We start from the raw sequence: 16,992 nt of genomic DNA, 5'->3' as shown, positions 1-16,992 counted from the left end.
ATTTTGCAAATATGGGCAATATAAACATCAGCTCACCTGGAAAGCAATGTACTTTGAATGTCTCCAACTTGGTGCAATGCTCAAAGCAATGCTGGAAGTCCTACTCACATGAAGCTCCCTAACCCGCCGTCACGCACATTAAAAATCGGACTGGGGGTAAATCAGGCCTCCATTTTCCAGGAATTGGTTTTGAGCCAACTTTTTGAGACGTTTTATTCTGCAAATCACTCGAAAACGAAGGTTTCGTAGATAAATGTTCCTTTTCTTCATCAAAAAACTGATTCATGACCAGAATGACACCTGTTTTTTCAACAGCAGAACGAGGATAACAACCTCCAACTCAGCTACTGAAGGAATGCTGCAGAAGCTTTTACTTGCGTGGGTGTAAGGGGCCGTTCAAGTATTACGTAAGCAAATTTTTAGCCATTTTTTGACCCCCTCTCCCCTCTTGTCAGCAAAATTTCGTCATCAGCTCTGCCCCTCTGAATCCTAACTCATATTTTCATAAATGTTGGTCGGTGACGTAAGCATTATCTAAACCCCCCCCCCCCCCACCATCGTTGATGACGTAATACTTGAATGACCCCTAAGACTCCACTTTTTATAAGAAATATCATGCGTGCTGCTGAATTCATTTTTTGAAACAACGCGTGTTTTTATGCTGATGGTGCTGTCCTATGTTGCTCTAGGATTCGTTAAGTGTCTGCAAGGTCTGTGCAACGATTCTATCCTTCAGTTATTCCATAGGAAGGAGGTAAGTTTTGTTATATCTGAGAAATAGAATGGAAAATCCCAAAAACTGGTAATCAGTTGATTTGGAAAATTGTGTCAAGTCGTACTGTCGGAACCAAATGGTAAACAACATTGCTCTGCAATTCTGGGATGGTAAATTTTACGAAATTCCATATAATTTTTTTAATATCCCGGTGAGTTTCTACAGACCAGGTTTAATCACCAATCGTCAATTTTGCCAAATCCAATTCATACTGAATCCTTGAAAAAGGTAGCGGCCTTTAATCGTACAAAATGCAAATTGCATCCCATATTACAATCATCAGTGAAGATTTTCTAGCAAGCTCCATCTGTTGGAAATATCTTCTCTGGGCATAGGACAGTCATCGTTACGAGTCCATTTCCTTTTCAACGTTATCCCAACGCTAGTGGTTGGCATAATCAAAAAGGGTCTAACAAGGAGAGAGTCCCAAGGTTTTGTCTTCAAAAAATTATTTTAAAAAAATTATGTACATCTCACCTAAAAACAAATTTAAAAAAAAATTAGTGGGGAAATACAACTGTTAAAGCTGCAAAAAATTGCTAAAAACGATAACATAACAGTGGGCTACTCATCGCCTCTCGATCTTCGTCGCGATATCTATAAAATCTTGTTTTAATTTTCTTTTCTCCTGCTTCTTTGCTCTAGAAAAAACGAATTCTCTTCTTTTTCCTCTTTCCTTGTTTGTTCATGTGTTGTTCCTCTTCATCATGTGTTGTATGAATGACTTTACTCACACTCTAGGGAGGGGGGTGGTCTTAAATTCATTCTTGGCTTCTATTTGGAGTTCAAATTATTAATAATTTCAATTTTCTTTTTTGAGTGACCCACAATTATTTCTTCGGAGGTTGTTTTTTGTATTTTTGTGCATATTTGAATTAGTAGAATCAGTGGTAATTCTTTTAAAACTTTCTGAAGACATCACCTTGGACCCCTCTTCTCGTGCGTAGCATTGCTGTGGATACTGAATTAGAAAATTCATTTTAAACTTTTCATGAATCTAATGATCACAGCGTGCATCAATAATTTTTCAGTGCGTCAGACACAGCCTTTTTTAGAACTGCATCTGAAGCTCTCAACGGTTGTGGTGGACAGCCGAAGTTGGTTTTCTGTAGTTCCCGACTTCGAGGTGTGAATTCGAGCCCATCTCCCCGCTAAAAAGCCTCGCAAAAACAACAGGCCTACAACAATACAATTATTCAATAATTACACTTCACTCATAGTTAGAAAAATTTATGGCAGATGGAAGCACTACACGCAACAAGCATTACCCAGAAACAAAACTTCACGTCAGGTTCACTACACTTCAGTAGCAGTAGCTCTCAACGATCCATGTTTACGTAATGCAATTGTGAAGCTTTTAACTAATGAATGACGCACTAACTTGACACTGTCGTCAATTCTAAATCACAAACAAAAAACTCACCATGCGATGCAATTTCAATGATGTTCCTCCGACTATCAATCGAAAAAATTAGAAACTCCAAGCATCAGAGCAAACGATTTCACGAGAAATAATCATTTTCCCTAGTACGGTTATCTAAATACTGTTTCAGATTGTTCTCGATTGGTTTTTCGTAAACGTTTTTTTTTTTCCAAGATGAAAAAAAAATAATCAATAACTTTGACCATCGAGTTAATTGAAATAATAAGAAAATTCTTTAATTAGTTCTCGGTTATTGTGGTTTTTCCCCCTCCAAATATCGACCAGTGAGATTGAGTTTACGAGTCCAATTAATTGTTGAACATGCCTGGAAAGTTGAAAGGAAAAAAAAAATCATCGAACCAATAGGGTTGAGGGGGGATTGGGCTAAGTTCTCAAAAATTGTATTACCCGTAAGTTTGGTAGACAGTATTCCCTAATAAGCTGTGTTGAAACTGAATAAGAAGTTTGGTTTACAAAAAACAACAACAAAAGTTTACTTTTTTTACTTCTGATTGAAAACCGTAATTTCAATCAGATTTTTTTCCATCGAATTTCATTCAATGTAAAATCTATTCAAAAATAATTTACTTACTTTTTTTATATTGCAATTTAAACTAATGATAGCGATGTAATTGAGTCTGCATGTAAGGATCTTCTATTAGACCGATTAACATTTCAATTATTTTCTAAATAACCCTACTATAAATGTCTGGTTTTCTTCCATTGTAGAAATTGAAGCTTTGTGTTTTTATACAATATATGTACAAAAAAATCACTTATTGGATTCCACAAAATAATCAAATCACAAAATAATTTATAAAAAATAGAAATATAATTATTATCCTGTTTGTGTTTTTTCTTTTACAATATTGCAGTTTTATTTTCTCTCCGAACATTATATGACCGGTTTTAAATTTTGAGTAATATCTCCCACAATCTGAAATATTTTCATTGAATCCCTTATCAATCTTACCCGCACGCATTAAGTACGCAATAATAAGCGATAACTACATAAAAAATTGGTATTTTTATGTCAAATTTTAGACAAAATTCAGGTAATATTCGAAGCACGATTGTAAAAGATTTTGTAAAACGAAATATTTTGTGATTTTCACCGTATATTTAGATAGTAATGTTGCAGGCTATGAACCAAAATTTAAAACATTGCATGATATGCTCATATGTCACACACAAATACGTTAATGTACGTGTGAATTTTTTGAAAGTTTATCCTACATTTTGTCTATAAAAAAAAAACTGTGATTCATACAAAAACATATGTGATAGACCTTAGATTTCGGTTCATAACCTGAACAATATATAGCAAAATATCATTAAAATTTCGTAATGATGCAATAAATAGAGTTTTAGAAGTCATGTTTCAAACGCAAGTAAAATGTCGAAAATATTCTTCGTATAAAACACGTTGACAATTTTTATTCACGGATTACTTGTATGTACAAATGCAACACTAAAGTGGGCGTAACTTTGATTGTGAGTGTAATTTAGACAAAACAAGGCTTGTTTGGGAAACACAAAACGTCGTCGGATACCTAAAATACTTAAATACTGGAACGGTAACTGAAAGACAAAATACAATTGTTATAAATTATATATAATTTATTAGAAATGATATTATACTATTACAATTATTTAAATTTTTTTTATATTTTCATAAATATGAGGTGTCCGTCATCTTGAATTTACCCCAATTTTAGATGCGCATCCAGTTTAGATTTTGGTTGAAACTTGGTGTGTCGTTATTCACTCATAGTGATGAGGATAATATCAAACACGTATTCGAAATGCAATGGTAATCCTCATTAGATGAAGCACTGAGAGAGATACCGAATGGACACTTGGGAAATATTCAGGCGAGTAATGCGTATTGATCACGTTACTCTATTCAAATCAAGAGGTAATCGATAAACACCTGCAACAGCAGACAATAATTATACCAGTAAAATCGTCTACAGATGAAATGATAGTTCACAGTTTTGATCGTGTAACATGAAATTGTTATAACTTATTAAAATTATGATTCACTGTTATCGATTAATATGATACGTATATGAATTTGCTTCAAGAGTCTGCAGATTTCGCACGGTCATAACTATGTGGTATGAAGAAAAGATTGTAAGATTGTCTTTTTTTACTAGCCACTGCATAAATCTCTCCAGGCCAACTCATCATTTTATTTATTTATGCAATAATATTTGCCATTCAAGGCCCATACAAGAGGATGCGTAGATTTGTACATATATGCTTTGTAACATTTGACAAGAAATCTGAGATCGTGGGGGAATTAACAGTAGTAGAGGGGAGCTTGTTCCATTCACAACTATGGTATTGGGAAAGAAACTGAATTTAACAATCCGTAGAGGCATAAATAGGTTTTAATTTTTTGGGGTCGTCAAGTCTATTGAAAACATAGGAAGGCTTAGTCAGAATACTGGACGTATCAAAATTTAAATGACCATGAATAATCTTGTAAAGCACGGCTAAACGGGAGATAAATCGGTGAGTAGAGATTAAGTTCGAGTTTAAGATCGGAAACTGAACTAAAAGATAACCAGCAGTCGTGAATAAAGCGGGCGAATTTATTTTGGATAGATTCAAGTTCGTCGATGTTACTAGAGGTGTATAAGGGGGGGGGGGGGTCCCAGACCTGAGATGCATAAGGAACAAATAGAATTTTTGAGGTTGCGGCGAAGGAAAAAAAGTTTGTTGAGACATTTCTCTGGTAGACATAATCGATATGATTATTCCAACGGAGGTCAGTCGAGATTATGACACCGAGATCTTTAAACTGAGAAACTTGGGATATGGTTACGTTATCGTTCAGGTATGAGAATTCGAGGAGGAGAGTTTCACGAGTACTCCACCATTGATACGCACTGTAACGTCTGAATTATCACTACAGCTAATAGCTGTCCTCTTATGTGGTTTCGCTTAATGATTAGATGCCATTTTGACATTGGAGAGAAATTTGGTTTTTTTCTCCCTTGATGAGCCCGCTAGGGATTTTTCAAGGCGTCTTAGCTTTTCCTAGTCTAACTCTACTTCATAACATCACGTTACCCTGCTTTTCATAAGGTTGCTTGCTAAGCAAAGTTGTGTCTTTCGTGGTGTATTGGTGATCACATTATCCCTAATGCAAGACTACCGGGGTTCGATTCGCGGGAAAAATCAGTAGACTTTTTTTTTTTACCAAAAGACCTGCCTATATAATACAAAATTTATTCACGCACATAAGGAAAATGGTGAATCCTGCCTCTGACGTTATTGTAAAAAGGCAAATCTACTATGAGACAATGTTAGTGCATGTCCAAATGTCTTCAACCCGAAAGAGCAAGTGGAGTCTAACAGAACCCATTCCTTTTAAATTGAATTCATTTTCTCGACCTCCACCTGTGAGCTTCTTCCTATTTTCAGTGTAGCTGAGTTTAAGGTTACTATCTTCATGGTGCTATTAAAAAAACACATGCGATTTTTGTAATAAATGATTATTTTTGACAAAAAAATATAATGAAAACCATTTGATGAAAACGACAAATAGCAAACAAACAATCAAGCATGTGTAGCAAACAACACATCTAGCAAACAAATGCATGTTTCGAACGATTTTAAAGCTTTTGTCCGAAATGATATTGGTTCACAACCAATCACTGCCCCCCCCCCCCCCCCATGAATATGGAATAAGAGCGATGAAAGAAAGTTCAAACTGCCGAAAATAGCACCGATAAGAAATGCTTTGAGGATGGCAGACACTAATGCGTGTCTTGGAGTACAGATTTTAACGAGAACGTTGTCGTTCAAATTTACGGATATCTGATGTTTTGGCTATATATTGTTTCGATTTTAATGATAAGACTGCAATAATATTTGATAGAAAAATGCTATTATATGTGGAAACGGAAAATTCAAACTCATCTCTCGGAAATCAGATGTTTGTTTTTGAACATTAAAAAAGAATACGGAGATAGCAATATGCAAATAAAGCTCCATTGAGAATGCAGTCAAGATTCAAGATTCCCTTTTGCAAGAGATAACGAGGAAATATACAAAGGTAACAGGACTAGAAATGAAATTAGTTTTTTGAAGAATCATTTCAGGTTTACACGAGGCAACGCTTTTAATATTTAAATTTTCTCGCGTTACATTTACGTCAGAGACAAAAGTAAACTTCTTAATTTGTATAACAAAGTTTCAATTTAACTTAATTAACTTGAATACACGAATCTCTCCGCATCTTAATTATAAATATATGTTTTTTTCTTACCCACAGCTCGGATTACTCTCTTGCATAAGCTTTTCTCTATAAGAGAGTGAAATACAATATATTCAAAGGAAATACACGCAAAGAAATAAAAATTATTATTAAAAAAACAAAGCTTTAATCAACGCCTTGATGTTATTTTTCCTTTGGAAATAACTAATATTAGAAATGTGAAAAGTCACTTTCGCCCACATATAATGGGGGAATTCAATTTTGAGATTTCGGCACAAAAGAATATCATATACATATATAGTTACGTTATCGTAAATACGTTAAAAATTATTACCTTAAGTGATCGTTTTCTGGGGAAAAAATATTTACCGGATTTTAGTGCCAGACTTTTTAGTCTCATTCGAGTTCTGAAGTTACATCATTTAGTACAGGTGCCTTCAACCTTGTGAGATCCGTGATGACCCTCCACGACGAAAGCGTGGGAAGGGTCAAGGGTCAGATCGGGGGACTGGACAGCTGCATACCAGGAGCCGAGGGACGGAGGAGAGAGAAAGGTGGACAAAGAGAGGAGGTGAAAAAAGAGGGACATTCTAGGAGGGAAGGTACAAACGAGAGGATGTAAGCAGCTCATGTGAAGAGCTGGCTAACAAAATTATACATACGATGTAATATAATACGTGTACATAATTAACAAATATACATTAATTAAAGAAAATGCACCTAGCACAAAAAGAGTGGTTCTTCCCGTGTTTCGGCTGCGTCGTTATTATATTGGTGGCAGCGCGTGTGTGATGATAGAATCCATTGTCTTGGATAGAGGAGTGACGATGTCAGCAGTAGTAGAATCAGCACGGAGGAATCGACGGAACACCGAAAGGACGAACTGACGTGAAATAGTGCGAAAGAGTTTTCAACAAGGGACTGGCGCATTGGAACAACAAGGCTGTATGGAGATCCTGGAAATAAGGGGTGAGTGGCATGTTTATCTGAAACCTTAAGATTGCTGGATCTGATGAGATAAATTCAAGTTGTTTGGTTAATTTTAAAATATTTTTGATAGAGTATAATTAACATTAATAGTATTTCATCATGTCATTTCTAATGAAAGCAAAAAAATGTGATTTAAGGGTACTTGCCGAAGAATTGGGTGAAGATCCCGGTAATGCCATAGTATTTGAACTCAGAAAGTTAATACTTAAAAGTAAAAATTTTGAGGAAGAAGCTGTAGAGGAACGGTTAAAAACTATAGTTGAGGAAAGAAAACAAGAAGAAGAGCGATCACAACAACTTGAGTTAGAAAAACTGAGACTCGCTAATGAGGTGGAGCTAGAAAAAATCAGATCAGGCTATGGATCTCATAGGACGGAAGAAAGCGGTTCCGTTGAAACATATCTGAAAAGTATTCGGGCGTTGACGGTGGAGGTACCGCGGAAGTCCGAAGGCTGGAATTTGTTCTTCTTCAGCTTGGAGAGAGCTTTTAGAACAAAAAATGTGCCAGAGCCGTTGAAAGCCGAAATTTTGATAACATTGCTGGTTCAGTAAAGCGGCAAATATTTTGACTCATTTGTCAGAGGAATCGATAGTGTCTTACGAAGATGTGAAGATGTTGATTCTCAGGGAATATGAGCCGTCTGCACAGGCATGCTTGGAAAATTTCAGGAAATCCAAACGGTATCAAGAGGAAAACCACGTACAGTTCGCATCCAGGTTGATCACAGGGTGGGAACATTACTGTAAACTTAGGGGGGCCGACACGATTGAAAAGGTTAATAAATTGATCGTTGTCGATGCTCTGATCAACACCCTAGATCGGGAGACTGGCGCACATATCCAGCTGAATACGAGCAAAGAGAAATGGTTGGAACCCATTGGAATAGCCCAGGAGTGCGACAAGTACTTCTTGGCTAAGAACAAATCATTTTTGGTTTCTGGATTCAATAAAGAGAAACCTAGGCACTATGGAGGAATGGATAGGTATGAGGAAAAAGGGAGAGACCCTCATATCATAGAAAACTCCCAAATTTGGAACCAAGCTTCACAGGTAAGGGGTGACAGGAGCTGTTTTTCCTGCGGATTGAAGGGACACTTCAAAAAGGCTTGCCCACAGTTGAAGGGACAAGGGGGAAGTGGAGGACATCCGAGATCAGGAAAAACAGGGGTGCACCAAGCCTCATCGGGGAAAGGTAAGGTTCCGGAGGGGGCAGTTTTAGCCAGAGTGTCCGGGGAAAGGTATCTAAGGAGCTGTAATAGCCAGTTTAATGAACTCGAAAGGTGTGCTTTGAGCATTAACGGGAAACTGGTACAGGCGTTAGTTGATTCCGGAAGCGAAATGACTGTCGTGAGGGCTGATGTGGTTCCCGGGATAACTTTAGAGGGGGCGGCAACCATTTATCTTGAAGGTGCTTTCGGAAATGCTGTTCAGGTTCCGTTGGTACAATTGCCAGTAGCTATTGCTTCAGGGATGAACACTAATGTGTTACACCAAGAAACATTGTGTGCTGTAGCCCCGGAGTTGATTGAGGAAATGATCATACACCCCAATACACTAAAAGAACTGAAGGGACAAAATGTGGATTATCCGACCTTAGGAGATACCAGTGAAGAACGAATAACAGCCGGAGTGGAAAAGGATTCAAATTTGTTAGGGTTGTGTGTCATTGAAGAGGCGGATATCAGTAATTTCCCTCAGGATTCGGAGAACACTATATCAAATTCCGAAAGGTTCTCAAAAGAGCAACCGGATTGCCCAGATTTAGCGAAATTTTGGGAAGCGGCAAGAAATAAGAAATCGGGCTACTATGTGGTAGATGGTTTATTATTTCACAAGGATAATATTTTAGGAGAAGCTGTTGGGCAGCTAGTAGTGCCTAAGTGTAAGCGCGAAGAAGTTATCAATTTAGCCCATTCTTCAGTGTTCGGAGGACACAATGGGGCACGAAAAACAAGCCAAAGAATCAAATATTCATTTTTTTGGGATGGTTTGTCAACAGAGGTCAAAAGATTTTGCGAATCGTGTAATGCATGCCAGCTAACGAGAAGAGAAAAGGTTAAAGACAGAGCACCTATTACCCCAGTGGCAAGACCTGATCTGCCATTCCAAGTGGTAAATGTGGATATAATTGGTCCCATAGATCCACCGAGTTCGAAGGGACATAAGTATATTTTATGTTTAGTGGACCAGCATACACGTTGGGCAGAAGCCATTCCACTAGGTAGTTTATCGGCAAAAAGTACTTGTGAGGCGTTGTTGCAAATCTTTTCTAGAACTGGGATACCCAATGTTATAGCGTCGGATAATGGAACGAATTTCAATTCGTCTTTGACCAAAGAGTTCGAAAAAATACTTGGGGTAAGTCCACGATTTTCAACCCCTCAGTATCCACAATCCAATGGATTGGTGGAACGATTTAATCAAACGTTGAAGCGTATGTTGCATCATACCATAAGAGAAATGGGTAGGAAATGGCATGAGCACGTACCCTACATTTTATGGGCTTATAGAGAAGTACCTAATAGTACAACGGGGGTGGCACCGTTTCAGCTACTGTATGGTAGACCCCCAGAAGGCCCGTTATCGATTTTGAAATCTTCCTGGACCGAAAAATATCACAACGCTCAACTGAACACAATGCCCGCTTCGCTATACCTACAGAAACTCAAGGACCGACTACAAAATGCAGCAGATTTAGCTAAGCTAACTTCGGAGGTGATGCAGGAACGTATGGGTAAATATTACAACTTGAGGTCAACAGATAGAACTTTTAGTGTGGGAGATACGGTCATACTGTTGATTCCCGATTCCACTAATAAGTTATACTCACGATGGCAAGGGCCAGGTACAATTGTGGAACAAAAGAACCAACATTCATTCATAGTTGAACTAGAAGACGGTAGTCGCAAACATGTGCATCAGAACAAAATTCGGAAATATGTAATTAGGGCAAACGCAGTGAATGTAATTTTCGAGGGGGAGGAGGATTTCGGACAGGTAGAATTCACACCGGTAAATGGGGAGGAAGCTGTAGTAGAGAAAAAAATATGTGATTTAAAAAATTCTAATTTGGGACCGATGGAAAAACGGGAATTGAAAGAATTACTAACAGAATTTAAAGAGTTGTTTCAAGGTCCAGTAAAACTTGCCAAGGTAGGAGAACACCGAATAGAGTTAGTAGAAGGGGCGGTTCAAAAGAAACCCCATGGTTACAGTATTCCCATGGTGTATAGAGATGAGGTAAACCGACAAGTCCAGGAATTATTAGAATTGAATTTGATTGAACCATCCACAGCCGAAATAGCACATCCGGTCGTTTGTGTGGCTAAAAAGGATTCATCAGTAAGGTTATGCGTTGATTTCAGGGCGCTAAACGCAATTACACGAGTGCCTAATTACCCAATGAAGGATGCACAAGAATTGCTATATACGGCTGGAGCGGCAAACTGGTTAACAAGTTTAGATATGTTGCGTGGTTATTGGCAAATTAAGATGTACGAGGGCAGTAAACATTTGACTTCCTTTGCTACTCATAACGGCACATATCAATGGAAAACAATGCCATTCGGATTATCCGGTGCGGCAGGGACATTTCAAAGGGAAATGAATAACGTTCTGAGAAACCACCAAGAGTATGCACAAGCATATATAGACGATATCATAATTTTTTCTAACAGCTGGGAAGAACATAAACACCACCTCATTTCAGTTTTCCAAGAATTAAAGAAATCAGGTTTCACAGTTAAATTAGATAAATGTAAGTTTGCTCAGAAGGAACTGAAATACTTGGGACATAAGATAGGTGGGGGGAATCACGCTCCAGATGAAGAAAAAATTGCTGCTATAAGAGAACTAAAGAAGCCAGTCACTAAGAAGGACGTTAGATCAGTGCTTGGGCTTATGGGGTTCTATAGAAATTACATACAAAATTTTGCAGAGTTATCGATTCCCCTGACAAATCTGACAAAATCCAATATTTCAAATCCCATCCCGTGGGATGAAGAGGCAGATGCGGCTTTCAAGAAACTTAAAGAACGCCTGTGCAACGTGACCAGGCTGGCAACGCCAAATTTAGAACTGCCGTTTCAGTTACACACTGATGCATCTGACTTAGCAGTAGGTTGTTGCTTAACTCAAGGGGTTGAAGGCAGATACCAGCCTATTGCTTTTGCGAGCCAGAAGCTGAACAACACCCAAAAGAGATGGGCCAGTATAGAGAAAGAAGCTTGGGCCGTATTATTTGGGTTGAGAAAGTTTGAAAAATGGATCCATGGCCTGAACGTGGAGATTATAACGGATCACAATCCTTTGAAATACTTAACCGAAACGACTCCAAAAAGTCCAAAATTGTTACGGTGGTCTTTAGCCCTGCAAAGATGGAATTTAAAGATCACTCACAAGGCAGGAGCGCAGCATTTGGGAGCCGATGCTCTATCGAGGTTAAGTAGAGAAAATTGGGATTAAATTGTAAAAGAGTAAATCTTTTTTTTGTAAATAAGTCTAGTTATGATAATTTTTTTCATATTAATTATAAGTAGATCATTAGAATACAGTAAACGTTTCTTTTATTAGTATTATTATTTGGTATATGCAGTATCCAGCTTTCTTGGGGTGAGGGAAACTGTTCACTTCGCTCTGTTATTACTGCAAGAAAAGGGTCCAGTGTTATGTGTGTGCGTGAAAAAAAAAAAGGAAAAGAAACACCCATTCTCCCAGCTGGTTGGGAAACTGTTGCATTGGAAGAAAGAGAAAACGAGGAGAGTCCGTTAATGAGAAGGCTATCCCGTCATAAAAGGGGGTGAAGAAGCATAATCACCAGGGCTCTTTCTCTCTCTCTACACCATCTCGACGTGAGAAATACGTATGCCAGCATAAACAAAGAGTGTCCGAGGGTCCGAGTCATGGCAAGTCCGTTGCATACTACGGTGCTAACAACAGCGCAAGGAGAAGAAAGAAAAACTCAACCATGAAGGCAGAGTTTTTACTTGTGTTCGGGCGTGTGAGATCCGTGATGACCCTCCACGACGAAAGCGTGGGAAGGGTCAAGGGTCAGATCGGGGGACTGGACAGCTGCATACCAGGAGCCGAGGGACGGAGGAGAGAGAAAGGTGGACAAAGAGAGGAGGTGAAAAAAGAGGGACATTCTAGGAGGGAAGGTACAAACGAGAGGATGTAAGCAGCTCATGTGAAGAGCTGGCTAACAAAATTATACATACGATGTAATATAATACGTGTACATAATTAACAAATATACATTAATTAAAGAAAATGCACCTAGCACAAAAAGAGTGGTTCTTCCCGTGTTTCGGCAGCGTCATTATTATAAACCTTTCACACACACACACACAGGCATTGGGGGTAAATTAAACATTCCACGAAGCCCGTGGGCCACCAAGGCATCCGCATGGCATTCGCGGTTATTGAACGGTGCCCCCCCCCCCAAATTATTGAACCCTTTTATTTAATCTGAATTTGTTTTTTTTTTCATTGATTTTTTATTTATTTTGAAACAACGTTCTTTCGTTAATTGATTTATTAATTATTTATAATCAATTATTTATTTTATCAAATTTGAAATTTATTCCGATTATTCTGAAATAATTTTTTTTTCATTAACTTTAAATTTTCATTAATTATGAAATTATTTCTTCCAAAAATTCTTAATCTTTTTCATGAATTATTACTTTTACTAACGAGGCGCTGCTCGTTTTTTTTCCATATACAGCAAACATCAATGAAATAGCAAACTGTTGTAAAGGAATAACCATGTATGCATGCTTGGGTATATAATGCATTGTTTGGGAAACACATTAATCAAAATAACGTTTTAAAAGTCATTCTTGGGATCCACGAACCATTGTTAGCAGACACAACAGTGTTTTTATTTTTGCCTATTTCGGGCATTTTCCCAGCTCTGACGAACTTTCAAAGCAGCCTATTCAAGTCAGGCCCAGTTTTGCATACTATATGCAACATTTGGTAACGATCGGTCTAAAATTGTAGATATGTATGCAGAACATTTATACACACAGACAGACAGAAAACCAATTTTATATACCGGGTGATCATAATTCAAGTTCCCGTACTCTGTGCGAATACTTTTACTCGAAAACTACTCCGAACACAGCAAAATTTTCAGGATATCTTAACGAGACCATGGGAGAGAGATTTACGCAATAAAAAAACAGTTCAATATTCGACGACCAGGAGAAAGAGTGGCGCTTTTTCATTGTATTACCTTTTTCCATTGTCCATATAGTGTACATATTAAGTTTCAATGGAATACGTCGACCAGAACGGGCACAACATAGGTCGAATTAGCGTCAGTATACTGAAACTACTCAGACCTCTGTTGCATCCGTTATGGTGGACGAACACTACAGAGAAGAACAGTCACTGATTTGACATCTAGAAATATGTAGTCTGTATGAAATCGGTTCACGGAATCTTTGCCCCCGACATCGCTCCTGTAGCACGTTTCGTCCCTGTTACATTTGGTCTCTGGAAATTTCGCCTGCCCTGACATTTCACCTGCCCCGACCGTAGAGGACATATGAATGATGGTACAAGCAACCAAGTGAGCTGGATCGTGACAATTAACCTGTCCTGACTGTATGAATGACCGTACAAGTAAACATGTGAATGATGGTGTGAGTGATCGTATGAATGATCAAGTTGGACATTTAGCCCCCGATGACATTTTGCCTGTTCTGACGGCGAAAGTGACCCTGACCCTATGATCAAGTAAACTGGAAATTTACTCCCTTCACATTTCACCTGCCCTGACCGTATGAGTGACCAAGTATGTTACCGTATGAGTGATCAAGTGAGTTGGACATCTACTTGTGACACTTTACCTGCCCTGACCTTATGAGTGACCAAGTGAGTGACCCTGTGAGTGATTAAGTGAGTTGAACATATACTTCCTGACATTTCACCTGCCCTGACAGCATGAGCAATGATATGAATGACCGTATAGTGAACATATGAATGACTGTATGAGGAGGCCGCTGTGGTGGTCGAGTGGTTATAGTGCCGGACTCGTGATGCGAGGATCCGGGTTCGAACCCCACAGTGGTGGTCGGCTGAAGTTGGTTTTCTGTGGTTCCCAACTTCAAGGCGCAAATGCGAGCCGATCTCCCCGTTAAAAAGTCTCGCCACAGAGAGCAACAGTCCTACAACGGTAAATCATTCAACCATAACACTTCACTCATAGTTAGAAAAACTGGGGGCAGATGACAGCACTACACATAACAAGCATTACACAGAAACAAACTTTACGTCAGGTTGCACTACACGTACACGCACATTCCCGCAGGTACCGATTCGTTGGGGGGTTCCGCGAGGGGGGGGGGTGCATGTGTGGTGTAGCAGTAGTAGGTGGGGCCTCCAAAAAATGGCTCGGGGATCCATGATGTTTAAGTCAGCCACCTCGTTGGGCAGTTTGCCTGTTGTGGCGTTGTATTTGTATTTGTATTTGTATGAGTGACCGCATGACTGATCAAATAAGTTGGGCATTTACCGATTGGCATTTCATCTGCCCTGACCGTATGAGTGACCGTAGAAATGACCGCAGGAGTAACAAAGTAAGTGATCGTATGAATCACCAAGTGAGTAACCGTATGAGTGATCAAGTGAACGACTACATGAGTTTTGAATCGGATATCTCATTTCAAACCCGACATTTCGCCCCTTGTGTAAATGTTAGGTAAGTATGCGGCAGAAATTTGCACAAAGCGTAATACGTATAATGTCTATTGCTGTCACAAATGCATTGGCGTACGTATTAAGCGTGGGGGAGGACGTATTAAGCGTCAGGGCCAAAATACGTGATGTCTCGTGTTATACGAGGACCATATGATTATTTATGCTGTTATTGGTCCATCAAATTTCTAATTTTATCGGTTTCAAGGTTCGGAAAAGTTGAGAAATGCTGGTTTTAATACACTGTATCACCAGAAGTCTGTGAATGTTTTGGAATTTTGCAAATTTCTATAACAAAGACTGGGCAAATTATTGAGATTTAAACTAAGCCTATGCTTGCAGTCACAATAATTCCCAGTGAAAACTGAGTCACGAGTGCATTTAGGGGACCGACAAAAAAATCAAATCAGAAAAAAGGAATCAAAATCAAATGACAGAAAATAATCGAAACACTAATTGTGGAAAACATCCCTTATATCATCCAAGTTCTATCAGCCAGTAACTTAAATTACAGCTCACCGCCTCGCGTATATCTTTCTGAATTTTCATGGCATTCAACTGGAATTTTTATGAGTTGCATTACATATATATTTGGCAACCAAATTATGAAAAATAAAATAGGTATTTCCTGCTCATGCGCGATTAAAATTATTTACGAAAAATGCTCATATCTCTCTGATATAATAACAAATTATCGAATTCCAATTTTCTATACGCAGTATCTCACGTATAGTGTCAGAATTTTCTGTGAATTGCATAAAAATTTATTGAAAACTCCGCATGTTATAAGCAAAATATGCGATGAAAATTGGAATTTTTATGGAAAACATTCATATCTTCGTGAATATACGTGCTATTTTCACGAAAATGCACACAAATACTGCGCAATATTTTGTGAAAGACACAAATCACTTACAAGATTTATCATATAGATTTGACAAAATCCGTTTTTAGTTGATTTTTTGTTGTTCCCCCCTAAATGCACTAAATTGTCACTGAAAATTGTAAATATGCATAGAGTTAACGTGACTGAAATTTCAAAACGATTTGCCCACTAGTGTTCCAGAAATTCGAGAAAATGTCTAAACTCCAAAAAGCGACAGATTTCGGAAATATGGTGTATATATCTATATATCACAGCCACTCAATATAGATATTTTCACTTTACTGACTAGTTTTTAAATATAACTTCAAACGTTCCAAACACGTATGCAATGTTAGAAAAATTCTTCATCGAGACAAAGGATATAATTGCACTCTCGCTGTTATACAAGCAAATACGTACAGTATATATACGGTATTATATTGTCATCGCCGGGAATGCAAAGATGCCACAAGCGGAAAGATATAGCCAGTGGGTGGCATAGAACGAGCGTTGTGTGAGAAAGAAAGGGAAAAATCTAATTTTCTGTGGTCACTTCCCTCACGATATTCTATGACCTTAACGAGATAGCATAAATAGCCCGAAAAATATATCCCAAGGTGTTTCTTATAGCCCCGAGCAGCAACTCAAGTCTCAATACATCCAAGTACAGTGGGGACCGTACCCAAATTTATTTATCACTTGTATACCAATATGCATCTCAGTATCCTATATACCTACATAAATCTCGATGTAAACTTGTAAAACGGCAATTATTCCACAATTAAACATAGATGCTCAACCCACAACCCACAAATCAAATTTGGCTCTTGAAATCAGCTGATGTGGTCCGTGATCTCAATCTTAATTTTGTAAAAGTTAAGCAAAAGACACATTTCTACATCACTTAAGTTAACCACGGTGCAGTACCACATCGCTCAAGTGGTCCGGCACATTCCCGAATCCTTGAGTGACTTGCGGCACAGTTCCGGATTACTTAAAAAGA

At 38.3% G+C, this 16,992-nt stretch overlaps 1 protein-coding gene across 1 annotated transcript; it reads left to right on the top strand.

The window, feature by feature from the left end:
* The first annotated feature begins 6,886 nt into the window (after window positions 1–6,886).
* LOC149075463 (uncharacterized) lies at window positions 6,887–11,884 on the top strand. Its single transcript, XM_089245419.1, has 3 exons — window positions 6,887–7,047; window positions 7,557–7,828; window positions 8,001–11,884. Exons 1-3 carry the CDS (start codon window positions 6,887–6,889, stop codon window positions 11,882–11,884), a joined length of 4,317 nt encoding a protein of 1,438 aa, XP_089101545.1.
* Window positions 11,885–16,992: the final 5,108 nt, after the last annotated feature.

This window comes from Pholcus phalangioides, unplaced genomic scaffold (assembly GCF_987345545.1).
Source record: "Pholcus phalangioides strain wild (caught in Gottingen) unplaced genomic scaffold, Ppha-v1.0 ptg000015l_1, whole genome shotgun sequence".
NCBI lineage: Eukaryota > Metazoa > Arthropoda > Arachnida > Araneae > Pholcidae > Pholcus > Pholcus phalangioides.
The sequence above is the reverse complement of the archived record's forward strand: the minus strand, read 5'-3'. Positions and strand labels throughout refer to the sequence as shown.